Genomic DNA, 26724 nt, shown 5'->3' on the forward strand with positions numbered 1-26724 from the left:
AAAGATCTTACCCGTAGGCCTTGAATTGATCCCAGTGGTACATAAATGAACAAAAGGAACACTCAACCGTTTTACATTACAATATCCCTCTTCTTGGCCCACTAATGAAAGACTAGCTGTACTACACAGCCTTCCCATTATTGTGCAGCGCTACAAACAGATCACTTAGTTGAGCATGTGCTCTATTTATTTTGGATACAAGCATAGTTCTCGTACTTCACCAGTCTTACAAGCAATGGAGGTAAATAGGAGCGCACTACTTACCTACAACCAGCAAAGGCGCAGTTAACGGACCGTCTCAGCGAGTTTGCCGTACAAGACATCGATCCGGCAGCGTTATTTTGCATATAACAGGAGTTCAGAACAGTCAGATGAGACATTAAGACATTAAGATGAGAGATTGGACATTAAGATGAGAGATTCCACAAAGGAAGAAATGTAAATCCATTTTTAAATGTATATTTCAACCACTTTATAGCTCATGTGAAAAAGGAAACCATATTTTATGCCAATTTATTTTGAAAAGTCAATCAATAAAAGCCATTCAAGGCATAAGAATAATTCCATTATGACGGGCGGGAAGGGAGGAGTGATGCTGAAGATGTTGACCTTGTCTGCCAAAATCTAATCATCATTCCTAAGTCTTCCCCCTCAAAAAAATAAAAAAATCAATAAGATATTCAATTCTGTGACATGTTAGATAAAACGTAATTTGACAGGACAGTGGTGATGTCTTAACAACAAGCTTGTTGGTGAAACAGTCAAAATGAAATGAAAATTTAATTCCAGGCAACTGACCAAGTTTCAGACCACCCCAAAAAAATATGTAAAATGTTTTAATTCATAAAGATCCTTCACTGTGATACAAAATGGCAGACAAAAATCAGCAGTCAAGTCTTTAGTGTCATGAGATCATACAGACAGATTATGCAATGTTGCCGCCCGATGAACACCGCATAGTGTACCTCTAAATGTGGTCACTCTTTGGTATTTCTGCAAAAGAAGTACCTCCAAACTTTTTCGTAATAATGACAGACAGATATACAAATTTTGTGACTTTTTAACTGATGAATAAAAGCTGGCATCGCCACATGTTCTGACACTTTAGTATTCATGAAAAGCGTGTCTCTCGAAAAGTCCTGAATTTTAAGCAGATATCTCCAAATCTTTGAAGATATATGGTGTTTATAAAAACAGCTATGGCCAAATATGACTTTTTAGTATTTATGAAAAGCAGGAGTCACCTAATTTTGTTTTAGGATAAAGATTCTCCAAATTTTGTGATTTTCTTAGGCAGATATATCAAATTTTGTGACTTTATATATTATTTAGGGGGGGAAAAAACATTTCTCAACATGTAGGGAAAAACTCCAAACTTTTTTGTATTGATGAAAAACAGGTATCTCCAAATGTTGTGACATTTTATAATGTATTCGAGATGGAAATATTGCTGTATCACATACAAAATTTTAGACACAGAGGGTTTTCCTTGGACAGCAATCATAAAATGCAAACAATACAACCAGGAAAAGAAATCTTTCCAAGCAAAGGACAAAGATCAGTTTGGCTTCATTCAAAGCAAAGCCCTTCTGAGAATCGCCTACCACTAAGAAGGAGAATTAATTCTCAAATAACCTCTAAAATGTCCATTTAAATCCTTGGAAATGATATTACAAAGGTTGCCTGAAAAGCTTCAGCTTCAGCTTCACTTCCCATGGAAAAATCTGTCAAGCTCGACTTTTGTTTTTGTCTGTCATTGATGACAAATGGCGCCGTTTCGAGGGCACGGAGGATGGCGCACGAAGTGTGTCAGAAAGGTTCCAGCAATGGTGTCACAAACGTTATATTTCAAACCTAAAACTAGAGTTTTTCCCCTTGAATGTGGGGCTGACGATCAACCAACACATCGGTAATAAGATCCTGCGGCGTTTACGTCATTCAGTGCATGAGAAGAGGCGACAACCTGTGGCTGCTTCATGATAACAATGCGCCTGCTGACAACGCCCTGAAGCATCCGACAGTTCCTGGCCGAGAAGAACATTTGCCGTGCTGGAGCAACCTCCCAACTCACCCAACCTGGCCGTGTGTGACTTTTTTTCCCCCCCTCTTTCCCCAAGCTCAAGGGGTCATCAAGGGGACCCATTATGAAGATGTGGACGATTGCCGTGACGATGGAAATGCAGAGGATCCCGGATGAATCCTTTCAGGAGTGCGTGAAGGCGTGACATTGGACCTTTTGTGACATCGGTCCTGGAACCCTTCTGACAGACCTTGTAGTTCTGAGTACAGTCGCACATGCCAAAAATAGTACAATTTGGAGTTCAAACAAGCTTTCGGAGAGCCAAGATGGCCAGAAATCGTACTCCGGCTTATCACTTCAAGGGAGGCGCTTGTAGCGGTCAAAGGAGGGGAGGATCTCCGAGTAATTAGGGAAGCTCATTATTGTCGGTTACGAGCAGTTGAGACAAATGTATTCAGTTTGATTCAGCGATTCATCCATAATCGGGGCACCGGCATCTCGCCAAAATGAGGAAGAAAAACATGCTTCCTCACCCAAAAAAGGGGGAGAAAGCTGTGGGAATTGGATGGCAGGAAATAAAAAAGAAGGGACTGAAAAGGAAGGAAGAGATGAGCACGGTATTAATAATGTATAAGAAGAAAGGCACCCGGGTGGCTGATGCAGCAGCTGTCTGGTTTTGGAGAGGGGAGGCGCCCGTGTGCTTTAAACATCAATCAGCCCTCCCGGCAATGAGGCGGTGATGTAGTGTCACGGCAGGAATGAAAGGATGGGAGGGGAATGAAGAAAGACCATTACATGAAAGAGGATCCATTTGGGACGGCCACCGGGGCTTACTGGCTTATCACTCACTCATCGCCGGACTGCGATCGGCCACAGAAATAGCCGTCAGTTGGAGCGCTACACTGTTGGGAAGTTAATGGATGTTTCCGCAGGGAGGGCAATTTGGTGAATAGGAGAGAGTAGACTGTATTATGTGGGATTGTTATCCACAATATGACGGTCAGGGGGTGTAATGCGTCCAGACAGCGGAGACGTAACAGTCATCTCTCAGCAGCGCCAGTCGCCACCAATCAGACGGGCCCCCATCCCGCTTTTTCCCCTTTTCTGGCTGGCCCAGCAGTTTGGACACAAAAATAGACAAAATATGCTGAGCAGAACATCCGCTAAAAGTGATTAAATTCTTATTCAATGACTCGCTTGTGTGGACACTTAGGCTGGAGTTACACTACGTTTCAAGCCACACAACTCCCAGTTTTGCTCCCAAGTGTTTTAACTTTCAACTCTTCAAATTTCGCTGCCACGCTCTGCCGACATGCAGAGGCGAAAACTGAATTATTTTGCAATTTACCATTGTCCATCTGTCTAGTTTAAACTTGGGAGCAATCGGACAAAATCTCTAGAACAAGTTAGTTTTGAAGGACAGTTGAAAATGGGCAAAATGGCCAAAGCGTAAGAACGGAAGTGTCAGAAATGAAGTAAATCGCATCCAGACATTTCTGTTAGGGGGGGACGCTTATGTCTTGGAGGGGCTGGAGCTGTGGTGCGGTCGACACAACCTGGAGCTGAACACGCTCAAGACTGTAGAAATGATCGTGGACTTCAGGTGGCAACCTTCGCCACAGCTGTCCCTCACACTGTCCAACTGCCCCATGTCAACCGTCGAGACCTTCAAGTTCCTGGGAATTACATACGGTCTCTAAGGACCTCAAGTGGGAGATCAACATCAACTTCATCCTAAAAAAGGCCGAGCAGAGAATGTACTTCCTGCGGCACGGCCTGCCACAGGAGCTGTTGACCCAAGTTCTGTACAGCAGTCATTGAATCAGTCTGGTTTGGTGCTTCCAAAAGAAGGACAAACTCATCCGACTGCAATGGGCAATCAAAGCTGCTGAAAAAATTTGTCGGTACACCCCTGCCCACCCTTGAGGACTAAGACAAGAACTAAGACAAGAGCATGCAAAATCCTCTTGGACCCTCCACAGCCTGCATAATAATTATGCATTATTCGTGCACCCACTGTAGTAGTCTCGCCACTCTGCACTATTGGCATATGTGTTGTTGACCAATACTGGCCACTAATGTGCTTGAGAAGTTTCTCCACCATTTACACAATTGACACTGTTCCAGATTATCGCACTAATAGTCACTTTCAACTGCTTAAATTTTTTCAAGTCTCTACGCCATTTGCACAAATGTCACTGTACTAGACTATTGCTCTATAAGTCATTTCAAACTGCTCTAAATCACGACAGGACGGTGCATCATTTGCACAATTTTCACACAAAAAAAAAAAGCAAAAAGCAAAAAAAAAAAAAAAGAATGTATCGGCATTACCACATTACCGGCAACCTTTCATCGCTCAGTGACTCTCTGTGCTGCGTTTTTATGTCTCAAAAGTATTTTCTCTCAAATGGCTGTCTGTTGTCGTACTAGAGCAGCTCCAACTACCGGAGACAAATTCCTTTTGTGTTTTGGACATACTTGGAAAATAAAGATGATTCTTATTCTTATTCTGATATCTTCAAGTTGGGACCTACATTTCATGCAAGACTTTGGTCGAGCTCGGACATTGTGGAGCTAAGTTAGCAGAGTCTTCAAACTTTACTGCCGTGCTCCATCAACATCCAAAGATGGAAATTATAATCTTTTGCAAATCATCCATCTGTCTAGGATAACCACTTATGATTGGGGCTTCTTTGGGCGAATTCCAAGTGTAAGTCATTTGCCCGCAAAATGGCTGCTTCAAACTAAAATGTCTGACTTCCTGTTCAAATTCTGTATTGAGTCCTTGAGACTTTTTAGTGCATCTTGTTACGACAGGCATGCCCACCCAATTTGGTGTCAATTGGTGAAACTGATGTGTTCCTTGGAGGGCTATGGAGTCAGGGGTTTTTGTTTTTGGGTGGTGAGCATGTTTGGTACCCTAAAGTGTTTACCGGGATGCACTGTCTTGCACAAATTAGGGACTTCTTGGGCATGCAGAGGCCCCTAAAAAGGAGATGAATTGGTCAGAAAGATCATGAACACAGCGATTCTAATTGGTATTCGGGCCCTAAAACTTTTCATAACCATCAAAGCTGCTCGATGTTGGCACTTATGTAGTTGTTTACATACTTTACATTTTGGATGGGTATACATGTAGGTTGTTGCAGGTGTTCAGTAATGTAAACACAGGAACATTGGATCAGGATTACAGTAATTCCCCACGAGAGGAGCTTTACACAGTCATTGAGGAAAAATATTAAGACGACCCGTTTCTTCCGTCGTTCATTTTAATGCCTGGTAGCACTAAAGGTATATAACCTGAAGAATACAAGGAACACAACAAAAATGGAGCTGATTCCATAATACTTTGTCCTTTTTGCTTAATGTTAAGCTTAACTGTATTCCCAGTGATTTCGATTACTATCAAGAAAACTATGGAAAATGGCTAGTTATCAGCTGTTAAAAGCGTATGAGGTATTTTTGTTGTCATCATTATATTTGTCCAAACAAATGTATACAATGTATCTTTAGTTGTACCAGGCATTAAAATTCACAACTAACTGAAGAAACAAGGGTGGTCAAATACATTTTTTCATGACTATGTCGCAGAGGAGCTAAATTTTGCCTGGGTTGTTAGTGGAAGTTACAGACAGTCTTAGATGCCTGTGTATATACATGAATATGCAAACTTCCAGAGCATTTTTCCAAAATCAAATAGTCAGTAAATCCTTTATTTTTAAGCCTCATGTTGGGTTTGAAATGATATTAGACTGTTTTGGGAACATAGTTTGGGCGATCTTTTATGGAAATTCCAAATATTCAAAATGTAATTACGACTAGTCATAGTAGACATACTTTGGGATATATTTATGGTTTAAACTATTAATACAGGCAATTAACTTTTTTTTTGGGGGGGGGGCTTCAATTACTCAGTTTTGTGCTATTTTTGGCAGGACTCAGTCGTCCTTGTTATTCCCTGCAAATAGCAGATTACTGTGATTGAAAATATGCATATAGACAAAAGTAAATAATGCATGTAGATGCTAAATTGGAAATTGGCCACTTAGACCTGCGATATAAATCCAGCCTTAATTGTGCAAAGACACCTGAGCCTGATGCAGCTCTTCTTTTGCATGCAACACCTCCTCTTAAAACTTAAATACATCACATTTTAAATAGAAAAACAAAAAACATCCAACAAATGTCCCAGTGTAAAAAATAGATAACATTGGCCTCACAGTTGTGGCGGCGTACATCTTTCACGGTTCCCTTTCAATACGGTTTATTCAAGGCTCCTCGCTCTATTCATGGCGAATGTCTCAGAAGATGTGTTTGAGGTGCTTCATGCCATACGTCTTGAAAAACACCAGCAGGATGAGCGTCCAAAGGCCAAGGATGAAGCCATCGGGAGGGTGCCAGTCTTTCTGTTTGGGCTTCTAAAAGGGGTGGCGATGTAAGGTGAGGCGATACGGGGATGGAGGATGAGGGAGAGGGGAATGCAGTTTAGTAATAGTGAACATATTTTCTCCGGTTGAGGCAACTTCTGATTACGCTGTCATTCACAAAGGCAGGCAGGCAAGAGCGCACACACACACACACACACACACAAACACGTCATCAGTACACAAAATGATGTGCCAGTGAACGGGACAAACACACCTTGCTTCGTGTTTGTCCCGTTCACTGGCACATCATTTTGTGCATGATTATACTTTTAAATCTCCCCGTATTAAAACACGCATCACACGGAGCGCATTTATATGCTAATGCGATGGCAATATTCCGCACCCCGATGAGTTAACCTCTTTATAAAAAAAAAAAAAAAAAAAAAAAAAAAAAAAAAAAAAAAAAAGAGGGGCGTATCGAAACATAGGGGGGACAAAACAATGCATACAATGTGACCAAGCACTTAAGAGATTTCTGTTATTCCTCTCTACAGAAGCTGACATTATCCAGTCAGAAAGTGGTGGAATTCCCCCCCATCCACAGAGTGCAAAACTTGGCAGGACAAGCACTCGGGATAGAACATTGTATGCGGTTGAGTACGCCAGAATGGGAGAAAAGTGTGCCGTCTGTTTGGCTCAACGAGGGAGGCAGGGAGGGAAGGAACGTTTGCTGAGCGGTAAACATTGACACTGCAAATGGAGATAAAGCGAGGCTGACAGGAGGAGACCAACTTCCGGAGGACTTAAAAGTAAAGTTAACGGAACGGAGTCGGAATGTGTGGATCCATTTAATTGGGTTTCAACAAATGTGATGCCTCTCTCAAGGCTGTGTTCACACTTGACAAGTTTGAGCACGATTACTCTTAACGCAGTTTCCTTGTGAAGGCCATCATCCATGTATTAGACAAGACATCTGGTGTGCAAATGATCTCTCATGGGCCGGTATCAGATTCTAACGGTATGATAACCGTGGGCAAAAAATAACACGGTTTCACAGTATCATGGCATTGCAATTACAGCGCTAAAATGTATTTAGAGTTTACCCTGGTCAATAACCATTTTCCATTGAGCACACTTGGTAGATGCATCGGTACACGTAAAAAGAAAATAATTGAATTTTTCTAAAGAAAATTTAAATATACAGAGTTTCAACCCACGACTGAATTGGACAACTCTTTGTAAGCATGATAAATATGCAACATTTTGCTTCTCCCGTTTCTGTGTGAAAGAAAGATGACTAAATTGGTCTATTTTTAGTTCTTTGACTAACAGACAAGACAGGACATCTCTTGTCAAGCTTCCCTGTAGATGTCCTTAGATTTCCTTCCCTGGAGCAATTTTTAGCACAATGACTGATTATTCTGCCATATGCTAACAATTAGTCTCTAATGATTGTGTCGCATTCAGTCACCCTTGCCCTTGGCATCTCCCTGGGAAGCTGCCGGGGGGAAAAAAATCGCTAAAATCTGTGATTCACAACATGATAAAAGAAAGCAAACTGTTCGGTCCGAGACACCGTGCGACAATTAAGGAGGAATTATTGGTTAGGGAAGTAAAAATTTGAGTTTGAGTGCTTATGTATGCAATAACCTCCCTCTCCTCACAACAGTTTACGTGACAATGCTGCCAATTTCCACTGTCAGAAGACACAAGCCATCAATAAATCTCACCAATGTCGACCTGCAAATATATTTAATTGCTCAATCAAGTGGAATCAATGGAGAGTCTCTCCCCGAACAGAATGCTAATGCCTTCTAGTCGTGAAGGCATGTGAGCTGTGAGCTCGTCAGGGTTGCAGCTTTAAGGGGAAAAAATGTTTTTTTAACACTGCAGATGTCAGTTAATAGTTTCTGAGGAGGTACTCAACAAATACAATTTAAGAAATAATAATTAACATTTGGTTCCATTATGTATTTGCTATTTCTAGTTGGGAAATGGTGTTTTTGAGTGCTTGCATATATTCATGAATATAAATGAGTAAAGGCACTTTTTCAACCCATGAAAACTCCTTTTTGGGTTGATCACATTTTAATATCAAAACTAGAAACTTGGGCTTTTACTAAAACAAATAAAAATAAAAGCCACAGGACAAATGCCTGAGGAACACCGTGGCTAACTCTGGCTAACATGGAGGAGAATACTGAGACTTGCATCATATAAAATTGTAACATTCGTCAATGAGACCTTAACTTTACAAAGTTAAACACAGGTCCATGATAGCATTAATATCGAAGGTTGGTGTCTAGATACTGTATCATGAGGTACCGATGGGATGCATTGCAATACTTTTGTCAACATTTGGGATGGGCTAAAGGAAGACGTTGGCTTATGGACTGCACTTATAAATGCACTGCATTTACTGTATATAGCGCTTTATCTACACCAGACATGCCCAAAGTCCGGCCCGTGTTCATATTTCCACTGGCCCGAAGCCTCTGTCATAAAACCAATAATATGCGGCCCGGCAGTACAAAATACACGTGCAATTTTATATTCCACCACAGGATGGCAGTAAACTTGTAGCTGAACTCTCGCGCGGCCGTTTTGCGCATGATCTGTTTTTTGCCTATTTCTAAAATGGCAACTGGAAGTAACAAAAGGAAAGTTGATCGCGAGGGCCGACGTTGGAAGTCTGAATATTTTTTCACTGAGTTTAGAAACAACTGTGTCTGCCTAATTTGCCAAGAGACTGTGGCTGTGTTCAAGGAGTTCAATATAAAGAGGCGCTACCAGACGGAACATGCTAATTACGACAAGCTAACTGGGAACGAACGCAGTGAAAAATTGAAGCAACTGGAAGCTGGTTTAACGGCACAGCAACACTTTTTCACAAGAGCCAGTGAGTCGAATGAAAATACAACAAAGGCAAGCTTTGAGGTGGCAACACTGATTGCCAAGCACTGCAAACCTTTTACTGAGGGTGAATTTATTCAAGACTGTGTGATGAAAATGGTGGAGAACATTTGTCCTGAGAAAAAGCAACAGTTCGCCAATGTTTGCCTGGCTCGTAGCACTGTGTCACGAAGGATCGAAGAAGTTTCTTCTGATATTAAGAGACAGTTGGACGCAAAAGGAGTGGAGTTTGAATTGTTTTCGTGAGCCTGTGACGAAAGCACGGATGCATCCGACAGCGCTCGGTTACTGATTTTTTTTTAGAGGAGTGGACAGTGAATTGAACATGCGTGAAGAGCTACTTGACCTCCAGAGCCTTAAGGACCAAACAAGAGGGAAAGATTTATTTGCTTCTGTTTGTTCCGCCGTACATGACATAAAATTAAAGTGGAATAAAATCACGGGGATTATTACGGATGGCGCACCTGCCATGGTTGACGAGCACAGTGGATTATCAACCCTAGTGTGTAACAAAGTAAGCGAAGAAGGAGGTAAAGCTATAAAACTCCATTGTATTATTCACCAAAAAGTTCTATGTGCCAAACCGTTTCCGTGGAACTCGGTGACGTTCCAGCCCACCTGCAGTTGGAGCTCATTGAGCTGCAGTGTGACACAGTGTGTCGCAGCCGGTACCAACAACTCCCTCTTGTCAACTTTTACCAGCAGCTGGATAAAGACAGGTTCCAAGAGATTCGTACATTTGCTAAGAAAATGTTGAGCTTGTTTGGCTCGACATACTTGTGTGAGAAGACATTCTCAGTCATGAACATGAATAAGAACCGCGTGAGGACAAGACTAAGCGACTCCCACCTGCGTGACATCTTGCGCATTAAAACCACCGCTTTTGAGCCAGACCTGCCCCATTTACTGCAGTCGAGATCTCAGTATCACCCTTCACATTAATGCAAACATGTTGTTCGTTGATTCTGATGAATAAAGTTTGAGTTTGAGTCAAATTTCATAAAAATACTTTATGTTGCATTTCATTATTTTTTATTTTAACCTTCATTTATCCAGGTCAGGCATTTATAAGATCTACCTAGCAGCAGACAGCATAGTAAAACAGTAAAATAAAAATACAAAAAAGCATTCCCCTCGTCGGTAGCGTGTAAAATTAATGCTGGCCCGCATGACAATTTTTTTACGGCAATGTGGCCCCTGAGCCAAAAAGTTTGGGCACCCCTGATCTACACCATCAGAGTGCCCAAAGTGCTTTACAAAGCCTCACATTCACCCATTCACACACACATACACATACACTAATGGGCGGCTGCTGCCATGCAAGGCGTTGCCAGGCCCACTGGGACCGGAGACATCGCCGGGGCCGAGAGCGATCAGTCACGGTGACTCCAGGACCACGGATACCAAAATATTGCTTGCGCTCTCACCAGTAAGATTTCTGGGAGACATCTCCAAACAACATGACAACCAATTCACCCGGAAGTCGCTGATATAGGCCTATGTACAGAATATACGTCATGGAGACGTCTCCGCAACCAGCGGCGACTCGAGTTGCCGAGTAGTCTCCAGTGAGATCTTAGCTTAGAGGTCTGACTCTCTGTACAGTATATTAAAAGATGATTTCCTTAGCTTCACTCGCAAAGACGTTGGAGTGACGATGATAATCTGCTATACGAGAACTTGGTACAATGTCTTCACTCCACTTTAAGCGAGCCTTGGTGAGTTCAAGACGCAACAGAGGGCGAGCCCGTCGACGCTGATGAGACCCGACTGAGAGCGTGTGACCATCAGGAGCAGTTGACCTGTGTGCATGCCAGCGCATGATTAGCGCAAGGCCTCTGGGGGCAGACAAGCACGAGGGGAGACGGACTGCCAGTGACCCAAAGCTGCATCAGCAGTGCTGCCAGCAGGAACACGAGGAACATATTGCCTCAGCCAAGCGAAATTAGTAAGTAGTTAGCACGATCTGTAATAAGAAGACTAATTCAGAGTCCATGCTTCGTTTTCAGGCTTTTGTGTACTGCTGTTTGGCTTCTCTCAATCTGTGATTCTGTTTCAGGATTGTTCTTAGCACTGCTGTCATGCTCTTTGTGCTTCTTTTTCAGGCTTTTGTGTGGTTACCGACAGCTGCCACGCTCTCTCTCGCTCACTTTTGCGTATTATTACGCTCTTAATATGTGCTTCTTTTTCAGTGCTTTTTCTCAGGCTTTGTGCACAGTAACGGGTCGTCAAGTCTCTCTATGCACTTTTTTAGGCTTTTGCTAACCACTTCTGTTATGCTTTTGTCATGCTCTCAATTTGTTTGTTCCACTATATATCATTACGCAATACTGGCAAAGCGGTTATATTGTCTGACATATTGTGGAGTGCTGCATGTTTTACACTACAAAAACCGTAATCAAGGCTACTTGTTCAAATATGCAGTTTATGAAAATTTACTTTTACAGGAGGAAGACAAAAACTTGAAAAATGTGAGCATGAAAAGGGGCATTACAAAACATTTGACACATAGATGAGAAACGAGTGTAGGGAAGAGAAAGGCTGCCTGTTTGGTGACCTTCACTGATTGAACTGTTCACTGAAGCAGCCTACCTCCATTATGCGGGCTTTGTGTTGCATGATCAATACAACGGTAAAATCAATTAATGGCAAAGCCATCAAATAGATTGGAGATAATTAACATGGGTTGCTAACGGTCGCCTGAAACACCTTGACGAACACAAACACTCCCAAGGGCGAAAACGGCTGCATTTCCATTGCACTCAAATGTCTTGACAGGCACGCAATTAGCGATAAGGGTCTGAACAGCACGTGCATTAGGATTTAGATTTTCTGTACCAAATATTATGAAAGGTACAGAGGCATACCAAGTTCTCACATGGAACATATTAGGTAGGGACAAGAAATGTAGTTGCCTCGCACACTAGCCACACATATAACGCTGTGAACAAATACAGTAAAGCTCATCCTTTGGGCTAGCTGGTGTTGTGGTTAGCAACGTGGTTTTGGTAATATGTTAAACATTGGGGACTTTATCACATAACAATCCAGACTGTTTAAACTATCAGTGTTGCACTTGTTTGCATCATTTGTTTCTTAAAAAGAGAAACAATTGATGTAGCACTTTCCTTAAAAAGTATTATACAGTGGTGCCTTCAGATACGAGTGAGGCAACTCACTCACAGTTTTTCGAGATACGAGCCCTCGTCCAGGGGATTTTCTACTTTGACTTGCGAGCAAAGATTTGCAATACGAGCGCTGTAAGGTGGCAGTGAACTCAACTTACTTCAAAACAAGCAGAAGTTGGGCAGATGGGGAACTATTTGTCAAAAAAAAAAAAAAAAAGGTTCTAGCTGTTTATTTTCCACTCCCTTTTGAAGTTTACTGTAAAAACTAAACGTGAAACAATGATAATACATTGTGTATTTGAAAAAAAACACATAGCTTCAGCTTCGGCTAACAAGTCAGTTTAGGTTAATGCTAATAAACAAAACGCCAGAGATGGACTAACGAATTGCAACGGTGTAGCGGTGTAACAGCCTTTTAGGCAATGGATATTAGAACATTATCAGTGGCGCAATACATGTATACAGAGAATATCGCAATACTCCAGGTATATATTCTTTATCCTCTGCAAAGAACGACCAATATTACAGTGGCTTACTGAAGAGTGACCGTTTCCATGTAGCCCTGTATATCCGTATGTCTGTAATAAACTTTCCCCAGTTGGCCATGACGCAGACACCAGAAGGAACAGCACTGAAACAGGAGTGTTTTGAGTTAGGAGCATGGCCAAGAGAGGAATTAAACTCTTATCTTAAGGCACCGCTGTATTTTGTTTATTAAATATGTATTTTCTATTTGAATATAGTATGAAATACTTTATTAGATAATCTTTTCATTTGTTTGATCATTTACTGATCGCACTAGTATGCACTCTTATGTTTCCTTTTAAGTGTCATTAAGCACTTTTATGCTTTGCATTTTGTTCCTTTACTGTAGCTAATGTGAATCAAATACTGACAAAGTTGAGTACCCAAATGGGTATACATTATTCTCATACGTAATGTATTTGTAGTGCCAAATGCCGTCCTTTGTTGTTGCTGAGCAGAGGCACATTGTAAGTGCTAATCTAATAAGAGTGGGTGGCGAAGGACTGAGAACCAGGGCACCCCACGTCCACTTTGAAAAGAGTTTCATTCTGTGCCCAGCGCGACTGAGGGAACGCGGCAATGGAATTCATTTACCCCGTTTGCATTTTCAACACCCTCGATTCCGTGGAGGCGTATTGTCAAGTCGACATAACCATGAATAACAATAGCACTGATCACAATTATGCAAAAATGCTCATTTTAGAACAGCGCACTGCGCATGCGCCGCGGCCATATTTGTTTCGGACAAACTATTGAGCGGGACAGCGTGTACAGCGTGCTTGTACGAGTTAAATCAGTGAACCGATCCTAAATATTGCCCCATCAGATGTATAACGGTAACAACACTGCTGCTTTGGCGTCTACAGGAGTGACTCGATCTATGATGACTGTGATCATATGAAGGTAGGTTGTTTTTTTTCTCCCCCCATTCTTTTTCCTAAGCCGGGAAGGAATCCAGAGAAATGTCAACGTTGATATAAGAGCTTGTAAACTAGAGGGATTTACAGTAGAAAATGTGACCAATGTGTGCTCTCTATATTTCATCTGTGGAAAGGAGCCAACAATTGAAAATACAGACTAAATACCAGCGACTGCAACTTCTATGCCGTTAGGTTTATTTGCCTTTCTCTCAGCAGAATGAAAAATCAACAGATAATACACCGTAATCGGAAATACAGCTCGCGCTACAACGCAAGATATTCAGACCATGAGTTAACCTGAGGAGGCCCTTAAATCTGTGACTAAAGTATTTGGTGAAAATGTTACTTGAGTGGGGCGGCACGGTGGTTGACTGGTTCGGACATTTGCCTCATAGTTTTGAGAACCTGGGTTCAAATCCGGCCTCGCCTGTGTGGAGTTTCTGTGTTCTTCCCGTGCCTGCGTGGGTTTTCTCCGGGTACTCCGATTTTCTCCCACATTCCAAAAACATGCATGGTAGGTAATTAATGACTCTAAATTGCCCATAGGTGTGCATGGGTGTGTGAATGATTGTTTGGCTATATGTGCCCTGCGAGTGGCTGGCAACCAGTTCAGGGTGTACCCTGCCTCTCACTCAGAGTCAGCTGGGACAGGCGCCACCACGCCCGCGTCCTTTCCGGATAAGTGGTCCGGAAAATGAATGGATGCTACTTGAGTACCAAGTATCTGATTGAGGGCAAAATTCTGATTTATGTTTCAATAGTGACCTAAATTAGGAGAAACAAAACATGAAACAATGTGAAAGTCCTATTTCCAAAGACAATGCCAGAAAAAAAGAAAATAAATTATCCAGAATAAAGTTCAGAAAACACAATCTATACATCAATTTTATGCCACATGAAGCTTTTTTCATCTTTTTATTTGTCTTTTAGCTTTTTTTTTTTTTTTTTTTTTTAAAAAGAAATAAAAAAACTCAATACAAAAAAGAAGGCAGCAGTATATTTTGTCTCATAATTTATGTCATGTCTGAAAGTTCTCAAGGAGCATTTTCTCTACGTAATTTTTTACTCCTATTTGAGTAAATATTTTGGCTACTCTATCCACCTCTGATATCGACTAATAAAATTAGTGACGTGAATGTGTTTCGATTCGCCCAAATTTTACAACACAACATTAGCTACACTGCACGTGGTACCATTTACTGAGCAAGTGCTAGCAAAAAAAAAATTAAATAAAAATAACACCAAAAAACACTACCTTTCTATTAATACTGCTTTTTTTCCCCCACTCTCTCTACATGTCAACCAACGTTTAAGCTGTTCTCCACCATTAATCTTGATTGAACCATACTGAAATGCAGTTCCAGGGATGTGGTCCTCTTACAAAATTATATGTATATTATTATATATATGTATTCAAAGTTTGTACTCTGTCCGAACAATCGGGCAAGTCGAGCTATCACTGGAGCTTATAAATGTTCATGACTAAATGTGACGTCATTCGCGCTAAGAGCTATTTTGAAGAGGGAAACAGCATTCCAAATAATAAAAAAAAGGTACAATACACGAGGGAAGTGAATGAGAGTTCTTTTCAGCAACCGTAAAATGTATAATAAGAATAGGATGGGATGAGTGGGCTTGGAAGGGGGGGGGGGCTCATCCTGACACCAGCGACAGTGCATTAATCAACACTTCACAGACACACACACATTTTCATATACCACATCCCCCACATAGTGACTGTCAGTCATTTTGATGACTTCTCTATTTACAAGTGCGCTCACGGCAAATAGGAAAATGCTTCGCTTAGCGCTGAGAAGACAATCAACGATTGGATTTGTGTTTGTCGCCACGGGCGGCAGACCCTCTTCGGCATATTCAAGACATCAAATCGAGGCGAGGCTGGCTCTCATCTTACTTCGTCGCTCGAGTGTGTCTGAATTTGAAGTACAAAGACGTTTCTGCGAGGGATTCTTGCAGCACGACACCAAATCAAAGGGAGGGCAGCTGTCAATAAGCTACAGGGGACGTTGGCCCTCACTGCAGATCGCCGGGTATGAGGGCCTGATTCATCCAGTGAGGCACAAACAGGACTGCAAGAATATAATCAAACATCTGTGGCAGGGGTCACTGGGGTGATGCAATCTATACTGTGTGTGTATTTACAGGCACAGGAAAGGCTGGGACATAAAGAAAGGGCATGTAAAATGCAAAGCTAACGAGGAGATATGAGAGACCATTAAGGAAAACTGAGACATTGAAAAAGACTGACTTTTGCATGCGGACATCGTTCAATGTGCCTATGTACGCATTTTTGGAGCACTATCAAACAATTTTGTCTTTACCTTGCAATTTCGTCAAGTGAATGTGGAGTTTAAATTGATTAGATTGCGGAACAATCACACAACAGTCTACTGGAGCATGATTATCTTTAATACTTTGGGAGGGATTTGCAGTAATATTCATTGAATTATGTCTTTGGCTTTTTTTTTAATGTAAACTGTTTTTGTTCTTTGAACAGAGTGACTGTGCACAACCAATCAATTTTTCCTTTTGTATACTAATAAAATACATACCTATGTTTTGAATGTGAAAAAAACACTTATTTTTCCAATTATGAAGCATTCAGTGAATACACGTATACAAATTGCAGGGTTCAGTACATCCAATAAGGTTAAGAACCAAGTCAACAGTACATAAAGAGGAGGCATATATTTTCTGGTGAGGGCCCCTATATATTTAAAAATGTTATTATTTTGTTATTATTTTACTTTTTTTTAAATACTGTCCAAAGAAAGTGAACAAGAATTGCCCTGATAACTACCTTTAATGTAAAGACTATGTCTATGCCTCTCCTCTTCCTTTACTAGGTGACTTTAATCAGAGTGAAAGCCACAAAAGAAATTTCGTCACGCATTGTTTTACTGAACAATCAAGAATTTTGAACGGTCCACGCTATGTCGAATGGGCTGCGTGCATTTGTGTCTGTAACGCAGATTAATACACACAGGTCGGCTACTTGAATGCAAACCATGCGAGCAAAGCGACTCGGAAAGGATACTCGGTACGCGCGCATTTTCCTGCCGCAATCGAGCCGGATTTCATGGTTGCCCCTCCACGCCGAGGAGACCAAGACTCGCATTTCACATTTGCCATCGTAGCCATTGAAACGGCACAAAGATATCTCTTGAGGGTTCTCGACTGGTCATACATGACATTCTAAGTTGTCTCCCAATGAAGCATGGTCGCACTTAAAGCGACATGAACACGAGGCCGGAATGACCGGGGTCCTAACGCGTGTGCGTGTTTTGTATAGTGAGTCTGTTTGTGGGACTCTTACCTGATGGATGATCTCAGACACCGGCAGCTGATCCACGTATGAGAGCGACGCCTTTTGCAGTTCTCCGTTGTCGGAACTGAATTAAAAAAATAAAATAAAATAAAGATTGCAAAGGAGCCTACTTTTTCCCATGGTATCAAATCTCATAAAACAGGCACAGATGGCAGTATTTGTGTTAGCACAGGGGAGATAGACTTTTGTTGGTCTTGTAAGTTTTAATAAAGCAAAGGATTTCAAGACCAAGTGCAGACGGAAATTAGTTAAAGCGGCTCGCAAAGTTTGTGCTTTTTTTATTTTTTAAATTTAATCTTTTCTAAGTTTCCTCCACATGGGACCAGCAGTTTGGGAGCCCGAATACAATCATTCTGGAAACGGCGTCCCACAGTCAATACATTTGGAAACGTCGCTCTTGTGTTTCCATGTTTACAACACATACGCATCTTTCCTGAGAGGATGATGCGGTAGTCACAGTAAAATCTTCTGCTCCTCAACTACCACCGTCAACAACAAGTTGAGCTGGAGTACATCGTCGCTGTTGGGAGCAATAGTAACTTTCGAACGCTTCATCTGAGAGAACTTCACCTCTTCCCTCACTCTGTGGGAGGCGTGGGCATTTTGTCATCTCAAGAGTGAAAGTCTGGATGTCTGTTTAGACCGTATCTAGCGAAAATGGTTAGGTTTACATTTGAAGAAGAAGAATCATCATCATCTTTTATTGTCATGAACATGCATGCATGCACACGAAATTTGTTCTCTGCATTTAACCCATCACAGTGAACACACACACACACGTCAGTGGAACACACTGGAGCAAGGGGCAGCTGAAGCGCCCGCGGAGCATTTCGGGGTATCAGTGTCTTGCTCAAGGACACCACAGCCGTGGGTCCGGGGGATGTTGGCGGATGGTCCAGTCGGGGTTTTGAACCTATGTCCCCCACGGTGGCAGGCGATGATCTTAACCATTGGGCCACGGCTGCCCAACCCACGCAGGCACGGGGAGAACATGAAAACTCCACACAGGCGGGGCCGGGGGTTGAACCCCGCACCTCAGAACTGTGAGGCAGACGCTCTAACCAGTCACCCACCGTGCCCCTGACTGTGCCAATTTTGGCAGGAGAAGTGAGTACTGGGTGTCAAACCTTTACACAGAACCGATGCATGAAATAGCTGTCAGGGCAGCGACAATTGCTTTCACACAACGGGGCGGGAGAGGTTGCACACCCCGTCTCGACATTGCGAAATACCCTTGAACACCGGTGGCATCCCGCCTCTGATATCACATTCAAAGCAGAGAATTGAGGGGCTGATGTTGTACCCTCTCAGAACAGCAACACATTAAAGAGGCTGACAGATGACGGCTTTTACGTGAGTAAGCCTGTTTTGTTTAAAAATGGATAGCTGTAAAGCATGTTTACAGAAAACTTACAAAACGAAAAAGAAATAGATCGGCTCCGTTTCTGTGTGCACATGGTCGAAGACATTCTTTTGAGGCGCTATTAAATAGCCCCTTCCACACGCCTTATAAGAGAAGTTGTCTTTTTTATTTTTTTTTTATGTTCTTCTGTTAAATGGCACAGAAAGAGAAGGTCTGGCATTTATCTGCCTCCTGTTGTCGTGTCACAGTTGTGACAGACGTGAAACTTATAACCTGTAAAAGCCGTCATCTGTCAGCCTCTTTAATGTGTTGCTGTTCTGAGAGGGTACAACATCAGCCCCTCAATTCTCTGCTTTGGATGTAATATCAGAGGCGGGATGCCACCGGTGTTCAAGGGTATTTCACAATGTCGAGACGGGGTGTGCAACTTCTCCCTCCCCATTGTGTGAAAGCAATTGTCGCTGCCCTGACAGCTATTTCATGCATCGGTTCTGTGTAAAAGTTTGACACCCAGTACTCACTTCTCCTGCCAAAAGTGGCACAGTCAGACAACTATATTAAACGTTACAGCAAACACTGGCACCGTGTCTCTGTGTGAAAGCACAGACTGTTGCTGTACTAACCCGTGTGGTGAACGCAATCGTCGATGTCCAACAAGTGTTTCGTACGTCACACCAGACACTGCTGGTGTGGTCATCCTACCATCTGACTGTGGGATGCCATAATATCCTGCCTTCGCTTCTGTGTAAAAGGCAAAGCTCTAAAGCAGCATTTCTGTGTAATAGGTTGGCCAGAAAACATTAAAGCTGTTAAAATAAAACCACTATTCTGACAGGTTTTATCTTGTGTTTTGTCACAGTTACCCTTCAAATGCAATTGCTATCAGTTATTTACAACTTCGATCCATCCATTTTTTGTACCGCTTATCCTCAATGTCAATTAATTTTAAAAAGCAGCATGACTGCAACCTATTGGTTGACAAGTTTAATGTGAGGTTCTTAGATGGATAAAGTAGATACCCAAAAAAATAAAACTAGTGACAACTTATGAGTGCTAACAATGGAAATAGTCAGATAAGAGAATCAAAGTCATTGCAACCATGATTACATCTCATCAGCATGCAGCACTAATTAGGCCAACTACAACTCAACGGCTCGTCTCCAACAATGAAACCGCTTCCGTTATTCTGACATTTTTAGGTCTTCTCATCTGCAAATACTCTCTGAGCTGGGCTCAACTTAAAAGACAACAGAGGAAAATTCAAGGTTTTCCCAGACAAATATAACCTTCTCCCCACACAAATCATATAACCGCCTCTGGGCTCTAATAAGCTCCTCTTCCACGAGAACGGAACAAAATCTTAATATATTTCGGCAAAATGCACTCTAATAGATACCGTACCCCAATGAATTGGGATGCGTCATCCACTTAAACAAAATAGACGCCTCCATTTTACAGTAGATGGCAAACTTAAACTATGTCAGACTCATGTTGACCTATGCTATAATAATAATAATAAATGATAACAACAATAATATGCATGAAACAGTAGAAAATGGATTTGAAGACCAACTACAAGTAGAAGTATCAATGACCCATGTTATTACACACACTGTAGTAAGCGGAGCAGTGTGTGGGACATGCCAAAATCACCTACATCCAATAATTTATTTTAAAAAAAGGTACAAAATGAAGGAAATACATTTTGAGACCTTGGATTGTACTGGTATGTGTGCAAGTGCAAATGTTTTACAACTTATAATGAGACCTCAGAATTTCATTATTCTGCCTTTTTTTTAAAAATATTTTCTGATGAGGACACCAAAAGACACTTCACAGTGAGACAAAGAGAGCAAGAGAGCGAGAGAGAGAGAGCGAGAGAGAGCGAGACAAACAGACACCCTGGGCCACTACACTATATGAGGTAATTCATTGGAGAGCACTTTCCACTTTATGGCGTGTACCTCTCAAAGAGTGGTAGCCTTGCTGTCTGCAGTTGCCATCTTCAGCTTAAACTAATTCTCCTTTAATAGAAGCTCCACTAAGAAACTTTGTCTGACTGGGTCACAAATCAAATGAATCATTTCGCGAATGGCTCACTCTGAAAAGGAACTCGGCGGTCATTATTACGGCGTGACCGTCGTTCGACTGTGTTTTGGTCACCAGATGATGACTAAATGTCATTACATTGTTAGGCTCCATGTATAATGAAGAGGAGACTGAATACTCCTTAAAACGTCCTCTCAATCAAGTGCAATTCACTTAATGGAAGAGCAGCTTGTTGCGAGGCAAAATGGGTGCTTGGAGAGGGCTGCAATGAGATAGGAGAAGGGGAAAGTGAGTGGCACAAAGTGACGATTAATGCAGTACTATCTTTTATAACAGCCTGTTGACATGACTCATTGTGCTCTATGGCAGGGATTCACATACCGTGGTGCGCCCACCAGCGGTTGCGCGAGATAAAATAAAAATATTAAACGGTGCATACATTTTAATTGGCCACTAACTCCCCCCTCCACACTCCAAAGGTTTAAATATTAGAACAATACGATCCAAAACGATTCAGTGGCTTGTAATCGATTCAGTAAATTTTTAGACAAAAATTCAAAACCACTGACTGTGAAATAAATATCTGGACACTGGACAGTGCAAGTGAAATTTCCTAGATTCCCGTTGTTCCTTGTAAGGGAATCAGGTAAATATTAATTATGGATATAATAAACAAGTGAACAAAAATAACTGGCAAATACATTCACACTTTGTTTGAATAGAGTGCATCAAACATTTCTTCAGGTTGAATTAAAAATAGGTTTACCTGATACTTCGGCTGGGGAATTTTCAACAAAATAATACAAATACAATATGAATATCAGAAATTAAGCGCAGCCAACATCGCTGCAAGTTAAATGAGCAGTGGTGAACGTGGTACTAAAAACTCGTTCTGGTGGGACAGGAATTCACAAGCACCGTTTAGCAAGGGAGAATTAAGGGTACAGTTTTTCCAATCAGTAGTGGAGGTTAAGATGTTTTAGGTTTGTGTTGACATGTAGCCTGAAGCATGCTATTGAGTATTACGTGACAATACTTTGCTCTGCTGCTGTTCTGAAAGTCATGTTCCCTACACAAACACTATACCGTTGTAATCTTTGAGGCATGATTGTGCGGCGAAAACGTTTTTTTATCTTGAGTGGCAGGACCAAGTCAAGACGTGGCTGGACGACAGTGATGCCATGGCGCCTTCACAAGTGGTTAGCAAAACAGCGAGCAAGAGAACATTTCCGTCTTTGCAATGGGCAAAGGCTTGATCATTTCCAGCTCGCTGGCTTCTCATCGCCATCCGTCATGTTAAGTTTTGTTGTCTGCCGGCATAAGGCGATGACATCATAGACAGGCCAACTTAATCGAGCAACCCTTTACGTCTTTAAAAAGTGTTAAAACTAACACACACATACATATAAAGTCTGACGTGCTGAAAAGTAGTGATTCTGTAGATACAGATTCCGCCAGATGGTGACGATATAGTTTAATTGGCCTGAACTGACTGCGTACTCCCACATTATAAGATAATGCTGCATCCTCTTAAGGATCTGCGAGATCAAATTAAATGATTAAACACTCGCCCACCCACCTTCGTTGGTTTAAATCACATGCACAATTCCCAAACTGTGGTACGCCCTTCAGGGGGTGCGCAACATTAAAAGAATATTTAATTTCACATACCATTTAATTGGCCTGGACTGACTTCAACCCATTGGTTTAAATCATGGATTGGCAAATTGAGGTGTGTGCCCTAGAGGGGTTGCGCAAGATAAAATAAGATTAAACGTGACAGACCATTTACTGTACTTCACCTGGATTTACTTACGCACACTACCACTGGTTTAAATCAGGTATTCCCAAACTGTTGTGCGCACCAGGGGGTGCGCACGTGAAAAAAAAAAAAAAAAAAAAAAAATCAAACATGAAATACCATTTAATTGGCTTGTACTAATGCTAAACGGGCTGTGTGTGCATTGTGCAGGGGAGAGGGTACACCATCTCTATGGCAACACATGGAGCTCACCATTTTCATTTATGTTATCTGGCTTCCCCAGTGTCGCTCCAGCAGTGAAGGAGGTTTATTTATTTTTAATTTTTTTACAGAAGATTGGAGGTTCTGGTACAGCGGTGGTAGCGAATAAATTGACCTATTTAAGTCTTTTTTTTTTTTTGGCCCCCCCATAAAAAAAAACTATATTTCCCAAGGGAAGGTAGCATCATTAGGGAAGCACGTGTGTCGCTGCCAACGTTACATTCATTATTACTTGAATATGCAGATTAGTTTCTCATTAGTGATACATCTAAAAATATCCCCAACAACTTACAGAGCCTAAATAAAAGGTGCACAGCGTGGTGAGTGCAGGGGCGCAATCAAAAATTGTGACTAAACTAATTAGCGTCTATTGTTTGGCTTTTTAATTAAAAAGACTACAGACGTAATCTAGTGCAGAAACTAATTTGAATGTTACACACAAAAAAATGTATTGATCAAACACTACAAGACGTACTCTCCCGCACTGACATAGCGGCCATGTCGAATGTGGGGCATTGACGTGGCACCCATGTATCATGGGTCTATCTATTTTCTATTGTGCGCTACAAGAGTGCATAGAGAGAATGTGTGAGAGAGAGAGAGAGAGACATGGCAGCAGTGTTAAATGAGGAATACAAATCAAGTCTCTGGAGTCTGGAGCATGCTATTTTTTTGTCAAGCCGTCCACCTTTGACAACAGACTTGGAACTACGAAGCACACTTAATTCCTCGTAGCTCATGAAAGTGACTCGTCTATGATGTAATGCATGTCAACAATGTCACCATGACCAAGCACACCGGTGTGGTAAGTTCGGATAAAATGTGAAACTTTCAAACATTTTCAAGCTTCTTTATATTTATTTACAATTATTTACATATTATATTATTATTTATTTACAATACCTTTGCACACTAAAAAAAAAAACTACAAAACAATTTTGTACTGTACAGTAATAAGGGTGCATCTGGCGTAAATTTTTTATTTATTATTTTATTTTATTTAAAGTGCTTCAATGTAACGACCAATCAGCTATATCAGACGACTGACTGTTATATCGAGGTTCCACTGCATATAGTTTTACGCCTCCTACACCCTAAAAACACACAATTTAAACCTTGTAAACATACACAAAAATCACAAGCATAAAAAGTATCGAAACTGTAACTATTGTAATTTATGGGACTTTGAGAGGTTGGCCTGGTAGGGTGGCATGTCCCGTCGGCGAGTGAATGCCGGGGTGTGAGCTGTGGCCGACAGCTGCTCCTGGCTGAGTGTGGTCATTGCGTTCAGACAGATGAAAAGCGCATCGCCAAATGTGGCTCTCCTTTCCCTCTGCTCGAATAACATAAATGAAGATAGTAAATGTTCAACCTTTAATATGTCTCCTGACTAAGTACTAACTAATGAGTTAGGCTAATCCTTGGACTCTGGGATTGTCACCTGAAATGGAACAATAGTCAACTAGAAGGTTTGCACTGCTGTCAGACGCAAATACAGGAGCAAGTGGATGTGTTGAGTGTTTGTGTAATGTGCTTCACCAGTCATTCACCCAAAAAACGACAGGGAGAAGAGTTTGCAAGCGCAATGTAGTTACCGTCTGCTTTATTTTATTTCTTCAAGTACAATGCCTTTTGTATTTTCTTGCAGTATGCTGCCCCTCACAGGTCAGGCTTGGTACTATGACAAAAATCTGGTTTGGGAGGAGAAGGCTTACGATTGTCTGTGGTGAAGTCGTTGTGTGTGTGCGGTGAGCTTTGTTGGTGATCTGGAGTACACTACACAAGATAAGAGCATAAAAAAACACATGGCGATTTTTTTTCTCTCTCGTTATGTGTGGTGCCACTCAATCAACATCGGTTAAGATGTTAAAAACCCAAGCTTCAGAGGAACTATGAGAGGGAGGTTGAAGAGTCTCTACATCCATCTAGTGGGAGTGCTGGTGATTACACCCTGCAATTTGTGTGCAACTTGGGTGCACATTCCGCAGAATGGTGCTCAAAAGTGAATCCAGCGAGCTCTCGTTGTGTATAAAGAAAAACAACAGTAGATATAATAAGTCTGCGCACCCCTGTTCAAATGCCAGGTTTTTGTGATGTAAATTTTTTTTTAGAGCAAGAAAAATCATTTCAAAACTTTTTCCACCAAAATCTTTTCAACATGGAAGGTAGAAATAAACCAAAATATTGTGGTTGCACAAGTCTCAGTTGGTTATTTTTACTACTTCTCCTCTTGAAAAAAAAAATAATAAAGATTTTTATAGCTGGGCTGTGGTTTTGTTCAGAATTAACCAATGGCAAAATCATAGTAAATGGGAGTCAGTACCCACCTGCCACCACAAGAGGGTCTCTGATTAACCCCAAATGAAGTTGTTTTTCCTGACATTTTTTTTTTTTTTTTTTTTTTTTTTTTTTAAACTTTCAAGTAGAAGCGTGAAAGTTTTGTGCTAACACAAACTGCTATTTCAAACCGTTCATACTTCCTCCTCCTTCGACTATCTTTTAGGGAAAAGGGAGAAAAAAAAGGTTTTGACAGGTTTTAGCTCACACTAACAGTTTGAAAAGGTTTTAAAATGATCTAGCTTGGTCTCTGTCATTTAAACGGGTGTGTAAACTTTTTATATCCACACTAAATTAAGCGTACTTCGAGGACCCTTGAGTGTCCCTTAAATAGTAAGGGACACTCAAGTAAATAATAGTAAATAATACCAATCGCAGGGCACATAGAAACAAACAACCATTCGCACTCTCAGTCATGCCTACGGGGAATTTAGAGTCTCCAATTAATGCATGTTTTTGGGATGTGGGAGGAAACCGGAGTGCCCGGAGAAAACCCACGCAGGCACGGGGAGAACATGCAAACTCCACACAGGCGGGAACAGGGATTGAACCCGGGTCCTCAGAACTGTGAGGCTGACGCTCTAACCAGTCGGCCACCGTGCCGCTCATTTTAAATTAATCCATAAAAACTACATGAATACAAACTTTGTTCTGTGTTTGTGGATAGACGGATGTGCTAAATAACGCAATATATTTACCCCTGAGATTCTGGGTTCGGTCTGTCCTATGTGAAGTTTGCATGTTGTCCCCACACTTGCGCAGGTTTTTCTTAGGTGCTCCACTTTGTCCTCAGACTCTAAATTGCCCATGAGTTTGAATGTGAATATTTGTCTATACGTGTCCTGCAATTGACTCGCGACCACTTCGTACGGCTCGGACCCATCCTCTAAATCCCCATTCGCTATTTGCATTGACAGTAACAAATGACTAGCGAATCAGAATCGTTACTCCTTTGTACAAATAAAAACGTCAATCTCCAAAAAATGAAAAATCCTATCTTCTGCCCCCTGGCTACGTTCTGGACACAGTTTTTTGGGGGGTCGCAGATTTTGGCACAATACCAAAAAGATATATTTTGGCTGGCGCGTTTTGACAAGGGGTAAGGGGTTAGTTTAAAATGGTTTACTTTTAACTAGGATCCCTCGCCGAATTGTCTTTTTTTTTTTTTTCTCAAGTTGACTCGTGAGTTAATTAAAATCACCACTGATTCATTAATAGCTCTAACACTATTTTTCCTGATGGGAAAGGGGAGTTGTCCATTTGAGGGAGGCAACTATTTATTTGTTATTTTTTCAATAGTTGAAAGGAACCAGAAAAGTGTGTTTGGCTTACTTGTCTTCCACCAATGTTATAGGCTCGGTCAAGTTGATGGTTTCCATGGTGATCTCCACCTTGCGGACGCTACCGAAGAAGTCGGTGATGAGAACGCTTCCCGGGTCTCGCAGGAACAGGTCGGTACGGTGGCCCACAGTGGACACGCACTGGCTCTTGGGGCATACTTTGAACTGTGAGACATCATTAGTTATTCACTACTCTGTCATGTTCTTATTCAGCTGTCAGCCAAACACAGAATTGTCAGAGGACTTGCGACCCAAAATGCATTGCCGCACGTCTGACAAATCGGTCACATTGATCCCAAAAAGGCCCAGAACAAAAGGGGGAAGTAATTAGTGAGAGGTGACGAATGGATGTTTTAGACTATTTCCTGAGGCTGTTAGAGCTTTGCT

General features: G+C 41.6%; 1 protein-coding gene across 4 annotated transcripts in view; it reads right to left on the reverse strand.

Annotated features, from left to right (window-relative positions):
- The window catches only part of pigk (phosphatidylinositol glycan anchor biosynthesis, class K), a 79853-nt gene that overhangs the window by 46999 nt on the left and 6130 nt on the right, over window positions 1-26724 (reverse strand). For 2 of the 4 annotated variants that reach the window (XM_061693517.1, XM_061693516.1), the window contains exons 9-10: window positions 26330-26502; window positions 17214-17289 (exon numbers count right to left, since the gene is read on the reverse strand). In XM_061693517.1, coding sequence (XP_061549501.1) covers window positions 17214-17289; window positions 26330-26502 — 249 coding nt within the window. Of the gene's footprint in view, window positions 1-820; window positions 6442-15902; window positions 15967-17213; window positions 17290-26329; window positions 26503-26724 lie in introns of those variants that run through there. The other 2 variants (XM_061693514.1, XM_061693515.1) reach the window with 2 other exon arrangements.

The sequence above is a fragment of the Phycodurus eques genome, chromosome 13 (genome assembly GCF_024500275.1).
Source record: "Phycodurus eques isolate BA_2022a chromosome 13, UOR_Pequ_1.1, whole genome shotgun sequence".
NCBI lineage: Eukaryota > Metazoa > Chordata > Actinopteri > Syngnathiformes > Syngnathidae > Phycodurus > Phycodurus eques.